At 38.3% G+C, this 20,779-nt stretch overlaps 1 protein-coding gene across 2 annotated transcripts in view; it reads right to left on the bottom strand.

Moving 5' to 3' along the window:
* Window positions 1-20,779, bottom strand: part of LPIN2 (lipin 2) — a 101,341-nt gene that overhangs the window by 10,695 nt on the left and 69,867 nt on the right. For both annotated transcript variants that reach the window (XM_019665106.1, XM_019665105.1), the window contains exons 5-11: window positions 13,245-13,352; window positions 12,453-12,576; window positions 7,951-8,290; window positions 6,413-6,512; window positions 2,494-2,681; window positions 621-714; window positions 138-207 (exon numbers count right to left, since the gene is read on the bottom strand). In XM_019665106.1, coding sequence (XP_019520651.1) covers window positions 138-207; window positions 621-714; window positions 2,494-2,681; window positions 6,413-6,512; window positions 7,951-8,290; window positions 12,453-12,576; window positions 13,245-13,352 — 1,024 coding nt within the window. The remainder of the gene's footprint in view (window positions 1-137; window positions 208-620; window positions 715-2,493; window positions 2,682-6,412; window positions 6,513-7,950; window positions 8,291-12,452; window positions 12,577-13,244; window positions 13,353-20,779) is intronic.

Here is a 20,779-nt window from a genome sequence, read left to right as displayed (position 1 = left end):
ATGTGGGATCTGAACCGGGGCCCTGCTACTCAGAGCTGGCGTCCCAAGCCAACTCCTAACCAACTCCCAAACCAACCGCCACTCGGCCGGCCCCTGTAGATACTTTTGAAAAGGCAAGAAATGGTGGATCATCTCACCTTAGGCAAACTCTTCTGGAATACTTGTAAGCTAAGTATCATGGGAGCGGCCAAAGCCCAGTTATAGTAACTGTAAGAAATAAAAATTGTGCAAAACCATTACACAGAGAGAAAAGAGGGAGAGAGAGAAAAGGGTAGGAAGGGAGGAAGGAAGAAAAGAGGAGAGAGGTAGAAATAACATAAAATTCCTTATCCTTTTCAGTAAAAAGATGATAAGCTAAATTTTTTGTCACATGAATAATCTTTGTTTCAAGCCAAATTTCTCTGAACAGAGAAGCAGTAAAATCTACAAAACAGAGTATCATTTTAATGCTTCATTTAAAACTGAAGTTGAGGCTTCACTTTCACTTCAAAGATTTTGCCCATTAGCTCCTTTGTATGAAATGATATATTTTATTGCAAGAAAAACTATAGTAGTTAAAAACAGCGCTTGGAAAACACCCTGCAAGAGTTTTTAACAATTACAAAAGCAAGACTATTTACCGATTGTATATCCGTATTACAAGGTTAGGATTGTCTATAAGTCCAGGGTTCTCTGCAAATTCATGATAAGTAATGATATGCTCCATGAATTTTTCTGTAATGTAAAGTAATAACAATCAATTTGGTTAGCGATCACAAAAATTCCCAATATCACAATATTCTCTGTATTAAAGAGACTATAGCATAAAATAAAATGTCCTCTTTTAAATAAACTGACTTTTAAAAATATCCATCAAAAACAAAATGTTAAAACACTTCCCCCAACCAGGATAGGAAAGAACACTTCTTTTCTATCCTTCCCCTCTTTCATCATTCCTTTCCCAGTTAAAACAAACAAACAAACAAACAACAGGAGAAAGGGATATGCCAGCAAGTTTTAGGAAAATAAGATTACAGGTGTGGCCAGAGAGAGAGGATTTCTTTTCTCTCTCTCTCCTTCCCTCCTTCCCTCCATAACTAATGAAAGCTAAGTTTCATTCTTATCAGAAACTCTTTACTGACAGGCAACTGCATAATTGAGGTATATTCATGGGGGTCTTATAGCTTTAAGTGCATGCTACAGTAGAAAAAAACAAAACATTTTATAACTGATTGGAGAAAAAAACAAACATATACCAAAATTTGGCTTTGGATTTGTCAAGAAATAAATTCCAAGTTCTTGCAGAATGAATGAGAACGCATGTATTTTTATACCCTGTTCCTAAACCTATACTCTAGTTGATCCAAGCTAACAAAGAAATTGTTCCTCCTGGTAATTTGTATATTATTTATTTTTACTTGCCATTTCTGCCTCCTCCGATAACAAACTGAACCTAAGTTACCAATATTTTTTTAAAAGTGTAAATTTTACAGTTTATTTATATTACAAACTTCCCATTCCCCACCCCTTATATTTTTTTAAATGAAGGCTTATGAGGATTATAATAAGAATGTGACCTATTTAATTGTGTTCCTGGAAGGAACCACTGGCCATAATATACTCTTAATTTCTTGCAAAAAATAAAACAAATAGAATTAAGAGATGGAGAAGAGGCATAACAAGCAACTTGGGACCCTAAAAAAGAAAAATAATCAGGAAAACACAGTTGTGTACCCACCCAGTTAGCCACATGCAAGCCTTCAGTTGCTCTGAGAGTTGACAGAAGACAAAAGATGATGCTAGTCATGGAAAGAAAATCTTTCCTTAGAGGAAAACCAATCAAGGATCACCAACCAAATTGGGAAAATATTAAGAAGAGTTTAGTTTACAAAGAAAGACAAACCCGAAAAGGCCAAAGAACTTGGGACAGATGCACACACAGGTGGCTCAACCCACACCAGAGATGTCTGAACTATGTCTGCTAAGCTCCTTTCCTTTCTCTTGAGCAACTTTACTCTCCTGAGCCAACTCTCAAATCTGAGACAGAAAGTAATCCCTTCTACTTTTTGCCAGAAAGACCATTTACTCAGTGAACAATCAGTTTTCAATAACTTCAAGCCTACCCTCATATCTAAGGCCCACTGCTTTCTAGGAGGGCAGCTGGGCTCTAATCCCACAGACATTTAAACAACTTTACAGATGAGAAACTGACACAGCTTGAGCTGACCGTGGCTGCTCAGCAAACGGCAGCCTGACACCTCTCAGCCTCTTAGTGTGAAGTGAGAGCCTTGAAGGCACATTCAGTCCTCACCCAGGCCATTTATATGTAATGTCATCCCATATGAGGTACCTTAAGCCAGGGACTAAGAGTCTTACATTAAAGGGAGACGCCTGTTACCTGCACAAGATCACTAAAGGAATTAATACCCTGAAATGGCTAAACAGCAGGTTTTCAATCAAATGATGACCAGGCTGCTATCTCAAGTGAAGACAGGGCATGACTGCCCAGCATACCTTTAGATATTTCTCCATTCTCACTGAGGCCCCCACAAAGGGAGAGGGTGACGTCCGGCAAGTCCATGGCAGAATCCGAGAGGCACTCGGTGCCGCTATCGGCAGCGGCACTTCCCACGGACTGTGGGGACTGGGAGCCAGAGAGTGTGTCAGACTCGGGCCACTGTCTGGAGCTGGGGTCCGATTCACTGTGGGCAGGAAACAGGGAGAAAAGGATTTGCTTTATTACAACTTCTTGTATTCCCAGCTTACTACATGGTTCTCTGATGACTCAAATCAAATAACATATCCCCTTTAAAAAGCAACAGGTTGATCTACAATCAGACATAGCTTTTCTTTGGTAGTGTTAGAATCATATCATAAATGACATTAAAAATAACCTATTAGCATTACTGAGGAATTCACTGTAAGTACAGTAAGTATATCACAAAAATCACTAAGTTATTCACAATAACACAAACATTTCAACTACAGCTTTTCTGATTTTAATTAAAGGAGCAAAGAGTTTTAAGCATTTACTTATATTTCCATGATGAAAATGACAGGGTAATTAAGAAAAATCTGATGTTTGGGAACCTTTTGATCCTAACTTCCTGGAGAAAATTACTGTAGTTCAAGGCTGTATTATTTTTAAAAACAAAGCTTTTCTAAATTCATCTGTTACTCCACAAAACAGAACAAAGAAATGAAAAGAAAATTCTCAGGAGGCTAGACCCACCAAGAAAAGAAATGCACTGTGAAACTAGAAATACACTGTTCTTACATTAGTGAAGGCCAAAAATAAATATGAGGCTATTCAATATTTTCATTTTTCTAGATGATAAGGCAAAGAAGCTAGGTTTTAGACGGTAATCCTAAGGGAAACTTTGTAATGGAGCATAAATCTGAGAGAAAAAGAACAAAGAAATGGCATCTCAAGTTTCTTAGTCATGCATGTTTACCGCTGTACACTCTTTGAATGGATAATGTCACACTGAGGGATTGTTTTAGAATTTTCAAATTCTTTTATTTATTCAGAAAGCCAATGTATTTAATGTATACGATCGATGTATGCAATCCAGTGTAGTTATAGGATCTTTACGAAAAAAATCTCAAATTTGAACAATAGGTGGCAGCAGAATACAGATGTCATAACTAGAAAGTAGTTTCAAAAGCTATTGTTTTGCATTTAAACCAACAAAAGATTTAGGTTTTTGGATATGTTCTCTCTTATAGCAATGCACAGCCATATCACAGTATTGAGATTAACTCAGAATGTTCTCTTCACTGGAAATAGTAAAAAAGTCAAAGCCAATGTAAGGCAGCAAAGCCTGCTGTTGTGCTGGGGTGAGGGGCAAGGCCGACCCCCTGGTAAAAGGCAAACAAAAGACCACTATGTATTCACAAACACCAGTTCCTCTTAATCCTGGGCAGGTGCCTTTACAGCTAGGTGTGGACACATGACCAGATGATTGAGTTGTTGATGTGGACAGAGGGGGTGTGCTGTACACCTCCCAAGACTGGTCCCTGAAAACTCCCCTGTGTGACCCTCTCTCCTTTTCCTGCTGAGGTCCTGAGGGGATGATGGAACACAGTGGAAGAAGCTGGTACTCCTGATCCCTGTGTGCAAGGTCTCCTACCAAACACCACACTGGAATATTGCTGACCCTTGAATACGAATTTGAACTGTGCAAATCCACTTATATGTGGATTCTTTCCATTCAATATCTAGTCAGCCCTCTGTGTTCTTGGGTTTTGCATCCATGGATTCAATCAACTGCAGATTGAAAACAGTATTTTCTGGAGATGCGGAGGGCTGACTATATGCATATTTTATGCCATTTTATATAAGGGGCTTGAGCATCTGTGGATTTTGGTATCCGCAGGGAGAGGGGGGCATCTGGAACCAATCCCCTGTATAAGGATGACTGCAGTTAAGTTTTTTTTGGGGTCAAACATTATATGTGGATTTTCAATTGCACAGGGTGCTGGCGCCCCCAACACCAGCACTGTTCAAGGGTCACCTGTATCATCACACCAGCAAGAAATAAACTTTTATTGTGGTAAGCCACTGAAGTCTTGAGTTTTATCACTTAGGAGCAGTTAGTGTGACCCTAACCAATGCAACCACTAAATACAGGGAGGACGTGATCTGACTCAACATATCGCCAAATCCACAAGGGTGATGTGATTTCAAGTTTAGCTATAATTATAAATACTGGATATTTAGTCAAGAACAATGAACATGACCATAACAAAACACATGCTTGTAAGCACTGTAACAGTCTCACTTCCTTTAGGTATTTATAAAATGTCTCAAGAAATAATTCCTTCATGAGGTAAGAAGCTTACTTGGTGAATGGCAACGATCCCAAACAGTTGAATTATAAGACAGCACACACAGTCAGGGCCCAGCGCATTCATCGCTTTCTCTATTTTTTAAAAGGAAAACTAAGAAATCTATTTTAGGAATCCCAATGTTAAGTAAACGATTAAGGATTAAGAAATCTGAAAGAAAGTGATAATTTTGAAACAGCTTATGTTTTAGCCTTCTTATTGAAAGAAAAAATAGAGCAGTTTTAGTTTTCTCACTTTAAAAGCCCAACTATTACTTCAAATAAATATTCGAGACAAATTTAAAGCGCTATTAGGGAAGAGTTTTAAGGACCTTCCAAGAATATCTGTAAAAAAATGAAATATCCTCATATGAATCCCATCTTTTATTTTAAATAAAAACTTAATGACATTGGGCCGAGTGGCGTGTTGGTTAAGAGCTGGCTTGGGACGCCAGAGGGCCCCGGTTCAGATCCCACATATGAGGGCCAGTGACACTGCCCTCCGCAGCTAAGATGCTGAACAACAGCTCAACCTGGAGCTGGGCTGCCGTGAGTCACCAGAGACCGTGTAGGCTGCAGCCCCTGCTGCAGTGGGTTGCCATGGGCTACCGTGTGTAGCCAGCAGCCAGTGTGAGCGGCCAGCAGCCGCCGCTGTGAGCAGCTGTCCAGAAGCCGGTGACTGATCTGCCTCGCCCGGGAAGAGTGCAATGATGGTGCCAACTTGGGCCAGTGAAGCAACGTCCTCCACAACTAGACTGAAGAACAAAAGGACAGCAACTTGTCTGTTCCCATTCCCCAATTCCCCAATAAAAATCTTAAAAAAAAAAACCAACAAAAAACCAAAAAAACTTAATGACATATGTTTTCCAATAATTTATTTAAAAGTGCTTAATTATGTGTGCCTGTGGTTCAGTATATTCAAGCCATACTTTCCATGGAGAAAAGTAAATTGCTTTTTGTAATCATAGAGTGTATTATAATGTAATTCCCCTAAGAATGGAAATGAACTTGGGAAAATAGTAATATCATTCCTGAGGTTTTGGAGTTATTCAAGGATGGAAACTGTGAGGGAAAGGGAGGGAAAAATACAAGAGGTGAGAGCCCTAGGTAATGTGGGGTGCACAGGCCAGCTGGAATGGTGCCTCACCAGACCCAGGCTTGAGTTCATAAAAAGCCTGGGAGCTCAGACTCGCCAAAGGAGTGAAGGCACTCTTTGTAAAATGTTTTTGAATAAAGATAAAAATACCTTTAAAACACAAGTGCTAATAAATTTTTCTCAAGTATGCTGAGCTTGCATTAATAACTATAATAAGTGCTAATGTGAAGTCATGTACATTGGCTTACCCCTATGTAGGTTTAACTAGTGTACTTCTTCTCACTGCATTGATAATTTCTTCAGAAATAGGTAAATTATTAGTTTCAAATCACTACAGTCAAAACAACACGTATACAATTTCTGAATTTTCCAAATCTGAAGCAATCATCTAATTTAACTAAAGAACATCATCTCCTTGCTCCTTTTTTCTCAAACAAAATATTTTGCTCTAGAAATAGCTAGAATATTTCAGAGCTGTTCAGCCGTCAATATACAAGGAATACACTACCTTTTAGGGAAATAGAGAGCTGCAACTTCAGGTTCTAGAGCATTTAAGTCATCGAGGTAAATGTCATCAGGTCCCTGGTGCTGGCTTCTCTTATGCACACCTGTTTTTAAAAGAAAAACACATCAGAGATAAGAACTTAATTATTCTTCATTTACAACTCTGCAAGAAAACAGAGATTTACAAACAATAAAACCGATCATGATTTGAATTGGGCTTTATTTTTTAAAGTGTCAAAAAACCTTTTTACTTGTGTTGGTTCTCAACCATTCATGACAATGGAAGTGAAATTGAGTGTTACCACATAACAGTTGCTCAATAAACATATCCTAATTTACTCATTTTTTCATTTGCTATTACATGAATAACCCCTAAGTCATTTACATTTGATACAGTTTTTTTATATTTATAGTACAAACAAGCATGACCAAACTTGATGAAATCACCAGCACTGAGAAAGAAGCCATTATTCTAAAACCATGAGGGAAAGGCTCTTGGGAATAGGATATTCACATGGCGCCAATGTATTACCTTATAATTGCAAAAGAAAAAAAATCCTTTACAATGGATAAATCTGGCAGACAATACCTTAAACAAGTTGATCACATTTAGCGTCACTAACAGTGATGCATTGTGAGATGCAATATTGAAATACCAAATATATCCAATAACGTAGTCTTTAATTCAAAAAAAAAACAAAAAACATGTAACCCAAATCTAATTAAGCCTCTAGATCTGTACTGCCCACTATAGTAGTCACCAACCACACATGGCTACTGAGAAGCTGAACTGTCCTAGTCTGATGCGAAGTATGTAAAATGTGTTAAAAAAAAGTGTAAAACACACACCAGATTTCCAAGACTTAATATAAAAATATAAAAGCTCAATAATTTTTATACTAATTACATGTTAAAATTACAATAGTTTAGATTTATTGGCTTAGATAGAATGTATTAATTATTAAACTTAATTTCACTTTTTTAATGTGAAAAGACAAAAATTATATATGTGGCTCATATTACATTTCTATTGGACAGGGCTAACTTCCAGTTGAAGGAGACATGGGGATGTCACCTTGAGAAAAACAATCAGACACATCCAGAATGTAAGAAAGTATACCAGACACTTGGCTGTCCTCTTCAAATGGTCAATATTGTGGACATAGAGGGGGAAAGAGGTGTGGCAGCGTGTGTGTGTGTGTGTGCGCGTGTGCGTGTGTGTGTGTGTGTAGGGGGAGCTGTTCTAAATAAAAAGACTAAACATAAAAACCAAATGCGATATGTGAATTTTGATGAGATCTCAGTTTACCAAAAAAAAAAAAACCAGCTAAAAAGTTATTCTTGGTACATTTAGGAAAATATGAATATGGATTCCTGCACATGACACTGGTATTATGGTTATGCAGAGAATGTTCTTATTTTTGGAATAAAGTTGAAATGTCATATACAAACATAAAGGTAGCCAACACATATAATCTGAGATACTGAAATATTTACTGTCTAAATTTAGAGTACCTGATACCAAATTAAACAAATGATTACCTTTTTTTTTTGATGGCGAGTCTACTTTAGCTGTTGGTTTTGATTCTGAGGGAACCTCTGCTAATGGTGGGTTAGGAAGGTGGTCTGCATCTAACATAGATGAAATCTGAGGCTCAAGGGGAGGCTCGAGAAGTTCTGCAGCGGAAGATGCATCGCTCATCAGCTTACACAGGGCTCTGGGTTTGGGTTTCACTATGGTACAGACCGTTTCTTCCATGGAAGCACCCTTCTCAGTTTCATTTATGAGGTTGTCCTCATTGGGAATTACCCGAAAATGGGTATTTTCTGATGGTGTAATCGTAGCTGTCCTAGGATGTTCAGATCTGTCTCTTTTACTGACCTAAAAAAGTTGAATAGTTTAAAAATTAAACTACTTTCAAAGGTGTTTATATAAGCTATTTCTTAAGGTGGATACAGGTAAATGTGTTCATTTTGTTTAAAACAATACATTCAGCAAATACATTGTTTAATATATGTGAAATACTTCATAATTAAAAAGTGGGAAAAATAATTACATTTTGTTCAATATCATAATAGACTATTCATTTTGATGGATAAAATTTGAGTGCTACATGAAATTTTAGCTCTGCTTGGACTACCTCCAGGATCTGTTAAAACAATGTAAGATGCTGAATTATAATGCTGTACACCTGAAACTTATGTTATGAACCAATGTTATCTCAATTAAAAAAAAATAAAATAAAAGTGGGCAGACATGTCTCAATGCAATCAGGCATATAAGCAAAACGTATATTTATTTTTATTAATTTCAGGTGTACAAAGCAATGTAGTAGTTAGACATTTAACCCCTCATAAAGTGATAACCCACGCCCCAAGCTACTACCCCTCTGACATCTTATAGAGCTGTTACAGACACTGACTATCTTCCCTATGTTGTATTCCACATCCCGTGACTATCTATACACCTACATATTTAGTTATAGTTGACATTCAATATTATTTTACTTCAGCTTCAGGTGTATAGGTCAGGCAACTACACAGTCTATGAAGTGATTCCCCTGATAAGTCCAGTGCCCATCTGGCACCTTACATGATCTTTACAACATTGTTGATTATATTCCCCTTACTGTATTAACTATGAATTTGTATTTCTTAATACTTTTACCTTTTTCACCCCGCCCCCAACCCCATTCCCATCTATCACCCTGATAAATCTAGTACCCATTGGATAACATACATAGTTATTACAATATTATTGACTGTATTCCTTATTCTATACTCTACATCCACTACGGTATAACAACCAATTTGTAGTTCTTAATCCCTTCCTCTTTCATCCGTCCTTAACTCCCCTCCCATGTTAAAGAAGTCCCTCTAAGATTCCTTGTAGTACTGGTTTGGTGGTGATGAACTCCTTCAGCTTTTTCTTGTCTGGGAAGCTCCTTATCTGTCCTTCAATTCTAAATGACAGCTTTGCTGGGTAGATCAATCTTGGTTGTATGTCATTGCTTTTCATCACAGAATATTTCCTGTCACTCCCTTCTTGCCTGCAAAGTTTCTGTTGAGAAATCAGCCGCCAGTCTTATGGGGGCTTCCTCGTAGGTAACTAATTGCTTATCTCTTGCTGCTTTTAAGATTCTCTCTTTGTATTTAACCTTTGGCATTTTAATTATGATGTATCTTGGTGTTGGCCTCTTTGGGTTTATCTTGTTTGGGACTCTCTGTGCTTCCTGGGCTTGTATGTCTATTTCCTTCACCAGGTTAGGGAAGTTTTCTGTCATTATTTCTTCAAATGGGTTTTCAATTCCTTACTCTCTTCTCTTCTCCTCCTGGTATCCTGATAAAGTGAAAGTTGGTATGCTTGATGTCCCAGAGGTCCCTTAAACTCTCAACTTTTTGGATTCTTTTTTTTTTTTCTGCTGTTCTGGTTGGGTGTTTTCTGCTACCTTATCTTCTACATCGCTGGTTTGATCCTCTGCTTCATCTAATCTGTTGATTCCCTATAATATATTCTTCATTTCCATTATTGTATCCTTTATTTCTGACTGGTTCTTTTTTATGGTTTCCATCTCCATTTTTATGCTTCCTATTTCTCTGTTGAAGTTCTCCCTGAGATCATTGAGCATTCTTATAAACAGTTGGATCTCTGTGTCTGATAGATTGCATATCTCCATTTCGCTTAGTTCTTCTGGAGCTTTGTTCTGTTCTTTTATTTGGTACATGTTTCTTTGTCTCCCCATTTTGGCTGCCTCCCTGTGTTTGTTTCTATGTATTAGGTAGGGCTGCTATGTCTTCTGGTCTTAGTAGAGTGGCCTTATGTAGTAGGTGTGCTGTGGGGTTCAGTGGTGCAGTCTTCCTGATCACCTAAGCCACACGCTCCAGGTGTGTTCCTTCTGTGGGTTGTGTGTGCCCTCCTCTCGTATTTGAGGCTTGGTTGATAACTGCACACCAATGGGAGGGACTGACCCATTGGGGTCACTCGTTGTGAGGACTGGTTTTGACTACAATGGAAGAGTTGTTGTGTGGGGGCTGATCCTACGAAGCAGGATCTGCCTCAGAAGGACTCTGGTGCCTGCCCAATCTGCCCCTTGGGTGTGTCATACTTCAAGGCAGCTGGGTGATACTCCAGCTCATTTTGAAGCTGGCCACTGGGGGTGCCAGCCCCAGGATCACATTGGAGGGGGATCCACTATAGGTTAAGTTCAGCCACAGCCCGTGTCCCTCTCGGGGCCACTCAGCAGGAGCACGAAGAAATCTGCAGATGGCCGCCACCCATGCTGTGCTTGGAAGCACCGAGAGGCCAAGCCATAAACCAAGGCTGGCTGTGACTAGTGCCAGTTTAGGGCTGCTCAGCCAGAGGTACACGACACAGTCAAGCCAGATGCTGCTTGTCTGGGTTCTGCAAATCTTTGAGAGACCCTAGGAAAGTGCAGCTTGAACCAAGGCAGGCAGTTTGCAAGAAAAAGCCACTGAAAACAGCCTGGGTGTGCCCAAAAGTTGGGCATGGCTGGGTCTCTAATCACCAGGGCTTGGCAAACTAACAGTGGAGACTCAGATATGGCAGCCACCTGCGTCTGCTCGCAGGGAAGGAGGAGGGCTCAGCAAAGAAACAATGGCCTCCATCAGCCCCCCCATCCAGGAGAAAGCCACCTCTCCAGCCCCCATACCAAGCCAGACTACTCAGTTCCCTACCATATGTCCCCACCGCGTCTCCAGCTGCTGCCCCAGCACTGGAGCTCAAAGCAAGTGATTCTGTTGGTGGGTAAGCCTGCGTGAAGTCCCTTAAGAAGAGTGCCTCTGCAATCAGTCTCACTCAGTCATAATCTCCACTGGTTTTCACAACCAAAAATTATGGGGACTTCTCTCCCTGGCACTGGGGTGGGCTGGGATCTCTTGCTCCTCTAGGGGCTGGGCGGGGACCCTCACAGCCGAAATGTCCCTCCCGATCTTTCATGGTCATACACGGGTGTGGGACCAGCCCATTCCGCGTCTCTGCCCTTCCTACCAGTCTGGAGGTGGCTTCTTTTGTGCGTCCTTAGTTGAAAGGTTCAGTTCAGCTTGATTTTAGGCGATTCTCAATAATGGTGTTTTGTAGATTAATTGTAATTTTGATGTGGTTGTGAGAGAAGGTAAGCACAGGGCTTACCTACTGTGCCATCTTGGTTGTCCCACAAAATGTATATTTTTTAAAAAACTGGAGGGTCTAAACATTTTCTCTTCCAAGAGACAGAGAAAGACAGATACCGTATAATTTCACTTATATGTGGAATCGAAAAAGCAAAAGAAACAAAATGAAACAGAAACAAACTCATAGATACAGAGAAAAAACTGATGGTTGCCAGAGGGGAGGAAGTTGGGAGATTAGGTAGAAAAGGGAAAGTAATTAAGAAGTAAAAACTGCCAGTTAAAAAAAAAAAAAAAAGTAACAGGGATGTAATATACAGCATAGGGAATAGAGTAATAAATATCATAATTACTAGGTATAGTGACAGATGATTACTAGATTTTATTGTGGTGATCACTTTATAAGAAATATAAATATTGAATCACTATATTGTACACCTGAAACTAATGTAATTGCATATGCCAACTAAAGTAAATTAAAAAAATAGAAAAAGTATAAAACAAAGTCAGGTTAATTCATACACAAAATAAAAGCAGTCTCAATAAACAAACAAACAAATAAGAAATGTATCTTTCCAATTCTTTACCCTTTCATTATGAGCTGGCAAAAATGCTTTCACAATCAAGTTCCTGTTTAAAATTTAAGTGTGGAAATTTTAGTTTCCTTTAGGTGCCTTTTAAATCTTCCTTACTAAAATGTTAACAATCAACATCATTACTAAATAGAAACACAAAATAATGCTGGATTCCTTCTGTTGTAAACACATAGTGCAAACATTATGAAAAATGTTAACTGAATTTACTTATGTGACCAAATGAGAGCACTTTCATCATTTATGTTCATACGAGCTCACTCAGGAATCACCCCTTTACTCATGGACGAAGGACACACTCTGGAGGCAAGTAAACCCTAGTACCTTGGTGGACTCTGGGAATCCTCCCCATGTCCACTCCATGTGGGACTCGGATCTGAGCAGGCTCTCAGTGGGTTTTACCTCCAGCTCTGAATCACTCTTAGGACATGCTGCCGGGGAATAAGGGCTGCAAACACAGTACAAAGAACATGATGAATTTAAAGTCAGGAACTTCAGTCTTGCTGAGCTTGATGGATGAAAAGCAATATAAGTTTGAATATATCAACTTTACCCTGAAGATATAAAGAGTCTATTAAAGGGAATGTCAATTATTTCTTCCTGTTGAGTTTAATAATAATAAAAATGCCAACTAGTAGTATTTATTGTGGACTTTCTGGGTCCTCTGTAAATACTTTATATGCATTATCCCATTTGATTCTCACAAGAAATCAATAAGAAAGGTAATTTTACAGGAGAGAAAAATGCATGAAAAAAATGAATGAACATAACTAATACAAAAGAAAAACGTGATTTGAACATATAACAAAGTTGGCACATTTCTTCACAGTATTATCCAGTTACATTTAATCGTTGACACTAAAAGATTAGAATTTAAGAATTATAGAGGGCCAAATTCTATGCTGATTATACAGATGTTCAGTGACCAACACAGTGAGAGTAATGAAGTTTAGGGACAAAATAATTGAAAAAAGGTCCATATTCATGTTAAAAGTGCCTCTGCTGTATGAGAAATAGGAAGAATCATTACTGCCCAATAATAATAATAATATTATTAATAAAAGCTATTTAATATATCTTTCCTCTAAGAAACTGAGAAATTTCAAAAATACCTACTTGTCCAAAGGTGACCAATCGCCATCAGATAAGGGGTAATGATCTCCAGAATGGAAGAACAGAGGTTCCTTATATTCTTCTTCCTTTAAGGAAGCATTTGAAGATCCTCTGTGAAAGGGAAAAAAACAAAAAAAGGCAGGAACAATGACACTTGCGTCAGCTTAAAAATGTCCCCCAAATCTACTGACATCATCTAAACGATATAAATGAAGGCCAAATGATTAATAACTAACCCTCTTAAAAGGAAAATATGAAGGAGATTCACTGATGTTACCCCCACCATACCCTGCTACAATCACTAAGTAAATATGGGATAAACAGAGGAGGAAAGGAAAGAAGATATTAAAAATTCCTGTTTACATCCTTTAGGGGTACTTGATTCAAAGACTAAGGCTTTATGTGTATTTCATTCAATCCTTACAAATCTGAGTAATATCCTGTTTTAGATACCAGGCAATCAAGAATCCAGAGAAGTTTAGTAACTTGCCCAAAGTAAAAAAGCTAGTAAGTCGCTGGATTCAAACTATTAGGTTGTCAGAAAAGTCTTGACGTATTTTTTCTATGTTTTTTGTTGCAAAAATGTGCCATGACTTTTCCGACAATCCAATAAGTTAAGCCCTTGTTCTTTCCACTACTCTCTCCTGTGTATTACAAAAAATACAAGAACATCATCTAAAGACAAGAGTTATGGCTCAAAATTTTAAAAATACCCTAAAAGCTCTTAAAAACCAGAACTTACTTCCTCTTTGTTTGGCCCAAGCATTACCTGAGAACTTTCTTTACTTAGAATTGACATGATGTAGGAATGTGAAGATGATACAAAACTATGATAAATGCTTTTAAAATTCACACACAGACCTTGGAACAATAGGTGGTTGAATTAGTGCTAATAAGGTTTTAATTAATTTATCCTTTGGTTTTCTTGAATTTGCAGTTAATATAACTAACTTGCCACATAACCTTAAAACATCCCTCAGAAGCACTGTGGGCCCCAGTTTTTCATCTTTAGTTAGAAATTTATCACTTGTCCTATTTCACAAAGTCAAAGTGAGATTTTTGTGGTGTGTCATGTTGAAAGCTCTGAAAAGTATAAAGAAAAACTCTGCAAAGTGTAAAGTACTACACTATACAAGTTTAAGAGTGTCTTACAGAAAATTGAATGCTCTACCAGGACAATATTAAAGGTTAAAATGGGAATATCTGTATCACTTAATTGGCTAAATATAAATCTCTACTGGCTAAAAATAAATCTATAAACCAGTTTATTAATTTTTAATATTACTTTTCTTCCTTTATATCTTAATTTAACATGCTCTGGTTTACCATTAACTGACATGTAATAGTTTTTCCACATAGCATCTTCTAATTTAAGGTTTTCTACTCTAATCTTCTTTCACTCAAAAGGATTAAACTGGCATACAACTTCAAAGGGGGGGAAAAACATATATTTGGAAAAGGCAGACATTTAGGTAAAAATACTCTATTTCTTAAGAAAGGAAAATAAAATGGTAAAAGCAGAAAGGGAAAATCAGATACTTATGAACAGTCCTTATTTGTCAAATCAAAAAAAAATTAGTGTAGCTTGACATCACTATTCATATATATGAAAATGGTTTGAAAAGCACAATGTAAAAGCCACAGAAATTTTATTAAAATTATTTTTAGAGCATACTTCACTGCAGTATAAAAGGTATGTTAAGAAGAGTTCAGCAAAGCAAACTGGATTTAGTAAAATATTGAAAGGGAGAGAGATGGAGATCTGGCACCATTAACAATTTACGACCACAGGAAGATCTGAAATGGTCTTCTCTGGGTACATCCTGGCAAAAATAGAGCCCATTAGTTTAGACCCATTAGAGTGAAGGTACAGGTTGCTAATGTTGAGGTTCCTTTCAGTCCTATGATTCATTCACTAGCATAGAATTTCTATAAATCTGCTAAAGTACTTTCAAAATGGCACATATGCCTGAGAACAAGTGACCAGATGGGCAAACCATGACAGAGTAACGTGAAATAAGTACATTCCATGAGGATACAGGGAGTGTATATATTAGAACATGAAGAAAATAGTATGAACACTGATTTTACCTATGTTGAAACATAGGACAAATATATACATTAACACTGAACAGCAGATGATTTGCAGTAAGTTGGTTTAATGTTGAGTCAGGATTGGTGGGGTGGGAACGTCAGTTGCTGAAGTTCATAATAATATGTGTGTAGAGCACTTCAGCCTTCACAGATGCTCCTTAACATCACGTCTTCAAATTCAACATCATTTTGTAAACCAATTATCTTTCCTATTCAAAAGCCAACAGAGGTTACGTGATGTACACAACTGTCAAAATTCACTGAATTGCACACTTAAGATCTATGAATATTATTGAATGTAAATTATACCTCAGTGTTTTTAAAAGCTGGGAAAAAAATCAATAGAAAGTTAAAATAAATAGAATTATTCAAGAGGAACTAAGAGAGTTTTCAGTCTATTTAACTGGTAGTATGTAGGAGATAAATGGGGTTGCTAACTACCATGACCAAAGATCATTAACTCTGTTAACTTCATGTTTATCCTTAACCTTAGCACAGTATTGGTCAATAAATTTCAGGTGACTCTGATTTCAGTTTGCATTTGTATATAGGGCATTTCCCGTAAAAGATACCTCATAATAGAACTGAAAGGACCTTGCAATATTTCTGTTTACTGTGTTAGAAATGAAGTGGAGGGAGGACAGGGAGGAAGCTGTAAGATTCATGTTTCCACAGAATACCTTAGAGAGTACTATAGAAACCAGATACTATCAGGAGATGAAGTGTGAAGCCTCAGGACAATAGAAGCTGTCTGTGAAAAGCCTTAGGCTGCAATGAACATGGGCGTACATGTATCTTTATGAATAAATATTTTCATATTTTTTTGGTAAATACCCAGAAGAGGAATTGCTGGATCATGCGGTAGTTCTATTCCTAGTTTTCTGAAGCACCTCCATACTATTTTCCATAGTAGCTGCACTAATTTACATTCCTACCAACAGTGTATGAGGGTTTCCCTTCTCCACATCCTTTCCAACACTTGTTATGCTTATTGTTTCTTGTCTTCTTGATAATAGCCATTTTAACAGATGTGAGGGGTTATCTCATTGTGGTTTTGATTTGCTCTCTCCCTAATAACTAGTGATGTTGAACATCTTTTCATATGTCTATGTTCACTGCATTATTTACAAGAACCAAGACAAAGAAACAACCAAAGTGCCCATTGAAAGATGACTGAATTAAGTTATCTTTTCAGTCGCTCTCTTCCCACCCCACTCCCCACAACAAACAGAAATACTACTCGGCCATAAAAAAAATGATTTATTGCCACTTGCAACAACATGGATGGATCTTGACAGTATTATGCTATGTGAAATAAGTCAGATGGAAAAGGACAAAAACCATATGATATCACTTGTAAGTGTAATATAAAACAAAAATTAACAAATGAACTAATAAAACAAAAAGAAGCTCCATAGATACAGACAACAGAATGGTGGTTACCATAGGGGAAGAAGGTGGGAGGAGGGTAAAGTGGGTAAAGGGGGTCAAATATATAGTAATAGAAGGAAACTAGACTCTGTGGCGAGTACACAAAAAAAGCACACAGTATCGAATTATAATCTTGTACACCTGAAATTATATGTTATTAATCAATGTTTCTTCAATAAATTTAATTAAGTAAAAAAAGTCTTACGCTCCGTGCACTTAGCTCTCAGATATAACTTGTAAGCAAGTCTGCTTTGGAAGATTAAAATGAGAGGTTCCTTTCTGATTGTGTGGTTATAATCCTCCATTGTTGTTATTGTTGAGGATTTCCATCAGTGGCATGTTTTATATATGTGCAGTCAAGATTATGCTACTGCACTGTCCACTTTGAAAAATCTCTCTTCCCTTTACAAGGCTATTTATGCCTACACCCATGTTTTGAATACATATACACATTTACATATCCACCCGTCCTACAGAAGGACGAACAAGGCTTCTGTATTATATTTAAGCCAAAAGTCCAACTTTAAGAAGGCACAAGACTCCCTAGGTACAGTTTATACAAAGCCCTGTGTAGTTAAAAGCTCTCCAATTTCCACCAATGAGTTTCTTTTAGCTTGTGCAACAGCAACCTGCTTTAAAGAATGATTCTGTCTTTCATCTGCCTCCTTCAAGGAGTCTCAATTAGCCTTAATTTCTGTCATTGATGAAATTCTTGAAAAGTAAAGAGTTTAACTAGAATGCTATCTAGCAAAATAAAATTAAAACTGATTTTATTTTATTTTATTTTATTTTATTTTTTTTTTTTAAGATTTTTATTGGGGAATTGGGGTGATGGGAACAGTGCTGGGGAATTGGGGAAAGGGGAACAGACAAGTTGCTGTCGTTTTGTTCTTCAATCTAGTTGTGGAGGATGTTGCTTCACTGGCCCAAGTTGGCACCATCATTGCGCTCTTCTCTGGCGAGGCAGATCAGTCGCCGGCTTCTGGACGGCCGCTCACTGCGGCTGCTGGCCGCTCACGCTGGCTGCTGGCCACACACGGTAGCCCATTGCAATCCACTGCCACAGGGACTGCAGCCCACGCCGTCGCCGGCGACTCACGGCAGCCCAGCTCCAGGTTGAGCTGCCGTTCAGCATCTTAGCTGTGGAGGGCAGCGTCACTGGCCCTCACATGTGGGATCCGAACCGGGGCCCTCTGGCATCCCAAGCGAGTTCTTAACCATCGCGCCACTCGGCCGGCCCAAATTAAAACTGATTTTAGGTGTCTTCTATGGAAACAGAATTTCTTTCCTATGTGGTAGGGGCTGAGGAGGGTAAGCTATTTAAAAGTTGAAAATTACAATACCACATAATTCTAGATCTCACAACTGCAAAAGCAGTAGACTTTCTATATTTTTTCTCTCACATTCTTTAATGTGCCATTTAATATGCTGTTAATACTTCTGACCCTAGATATCTCCCCCCAAGTTATTTTAGAATCTAAATGCTGAGCTGGAAGGGGCCTTGCAAACCACATTGTTTAATTCCCTTATTTCATAGATTAAGAACAAAGGCTTGGACTGATCGATCAGGAGGCTGCTGTTCCACAATCAGAAGCATAACTGGTTCAGTCTTTTTAGCTCAGTGCTTATTTCAGTATGTGACCTGAACTCACACAACTGTTACATCTTTCTTGTCTTTTCTTTTTTAAGTCCTAATTTCTGTTTGCTGCATATTTAAATAGATCATGTTTTAAAGGAAATTTCTGGAAAGAGTTCCTCCAGTGGCAGTATCTATGATTCAATGGTAACCTAAGAAAAAGCAAACCACCCACCAAGCTCATGAAAATTATGACAAGGTCCTAGTGTATGTGTGTTTTGATAAGCAAGACTCTGGCTCAGAAAGACAAGCTGACAACCATGTTACTGTCAACCAAATCAGTACACCGACAGATATGGTTGATGTAGCCTTTTGCCCAATTGGAAAAGTAAGGCATGCACTAAAATTTCTGCAATGCATTCACTTCTAACACACATTTACAAAATTCCTTTAGAATAATGATTCTTGTGCGTTATAAAGTTAGTAAGTGACTTTACATATGTTTCAGAAATGTTTTAACTTCCCAAGTTAAAGCGGAAGGTTGTTCAGTTCTAAACATAGCTCTACTATGTTAAAACAAAGGACTTTGTGGAACACTCATCAACAAATCTTTAAAGGCAAAATTTTACTTCAGGGTCCTTTCTGATAGATCTTGGAAGAATATTAGTTGGCAAAAATAGTTCCAGGAATTAAGGCATTTAGGGAATATCACAGTGCTAATCCAAATAAAATTTAAATGCATGTGTATTTCAAGTTTTTCTCAAAAGAACCTGTTTCCTGCCCACTACACACTTTATTATAAATAAGCCAAAAATGTAAAGGAACTATTTATATTGTTCTTCACAGCACCAAAATCAAGCAAATTCTTTTTAAGAATTTGTGGGCCGGCCGAGTGGCTCGTTAAGAGTTGGCTTGGGGCCGGCCGAGTGGCTCAGTTGGTTAAGAGTTAAAGAGAGGGAACTCTGAGCAACAGGGCTGCCCGTTCAATTCCCACATGGGCCAGTGATGCTGCGCCCGAGCTGAGCTGTCGCTGAGCTGCCAACAGGTGGCAGGATGGTTCAGCTGGTGTAACAACAAGATGGCCTGTTGGATGATGGGCTATGCCCACCCGCAACTAAGACTGAACTCGCTAGGCACCTTGAGCTGAGCTGCCGCCCAGATGGCTTGGTGGATAGGGTGTGCACTCTTAACAACAAAGCTGCTGGTTTGATTCCTACATGGGATGGTGGCTACGCCCACCCGTAACTAAGACTGAACACAGCACCTTGAGCTTAGAGGACATGTGCTGCCGATGGGAAGCCAGATGGCGACTGGTGCCCTCCACAATGAAGACTGAAGAACAACAACTTGGCTGGTCCCCTCCCTCAATTCCCCAATAAAATCTTAAAAAAAAAAAAAAGAGTTGGCTTGGGAGCACAAGCTCTGAGCAGCAGGGCCGCCGGTTCGAATCCCACATGGGCCAGTGATGCTGTGCCTTCTACAGCTAAGATGGTGAACAACAGCTCGACCTGGAGCTGGGCTGCTGTGAGTTGCTGGCGACGGCATAGGCTGCAGTGGGCTGCTACAAGCTACTGCGAGTGGCCGGCAGCCAGCGTGAGTGGCCGGCAGCTAGTGTGAGCCCAATGGCCGGCAACCGATCTGCCTCAGCCAGGAAGAGCGCAATGATTACAGTACCTACATGGGCTAGTGAAGTGACGTCCTTCACAACTAGACTGAAGAGCAAAAGGACAGCGACTTGTCTGTTCCCCTTCCCCGATTCCCCAATGCTGTTCCCTCCCCCAATTTCCCACTAAAATCTTTAGGAAAAAAAAGCTTTTCCTTATGTTTAAAAAAAAATAAAAATAAAAATTAGTGTTACTTTTTATTAGCTTAAAATTGTTTGGGAATCAATGATATAAAAAGAGTTCAGAACATTTTTAAGCTCTTCCCAGCTAATAGTTTGATACTAACAAAAAAGTATTACCCAAATTTGTTAATTTATTCAGGATTTAAAAATTTTATAGCTATACTTTATACTGGTCTGTAGAGTCTAAAGTACTTTTTGCTTTCTGTCTTTTGTTGTTTAGTTCTAACAGAGGAATTTTTCATTGTAGCAGAATTGAAATCAAAGTCTATATTCAGGGTGTGAGGAGAAAGAATGTCACAAATATGATAGTTGATAAGTAATAAAAGATAGGTAGTAAAAGAGTTCATATGTTAAAAATGAGTATCAAATGTAGAATTTTGTTCCAGAATTTACAACAGATTTAAAAATTTTAGAAAAATGAGTTAATGATTTTGCCAAAAAAAATTATTATACTGCTATCCATTAACAGTATAATTGTATTAATATATTAATAATGTGGACTTTTTTCCCTGACTTACTTAAAACAAAAACTTGGTAAATAAAATACATACTAGATCAAGGTAGAGTTTACACTTGATACATATTTGGTTA

Source organism: Hipposideros armiger, unplaced genomic scaffold (genome assembly GCF_001890085.2).
Source record: "Hipposideros armiger isolate ML-2016 unplaced genomic scaffold, ASM189008v1 scaffold_433, whole genome shotgun sequence".
Taxonomy (NCBI): Eukaryota; Metazoa; Chordata; class Mammalia; order Chiroptera; family Hipposideridae; genus Hipposideros; species Hipposideros armiger.
This window is presented reverse-complemented; position numbering and strand designations above follow the sequence as displayed.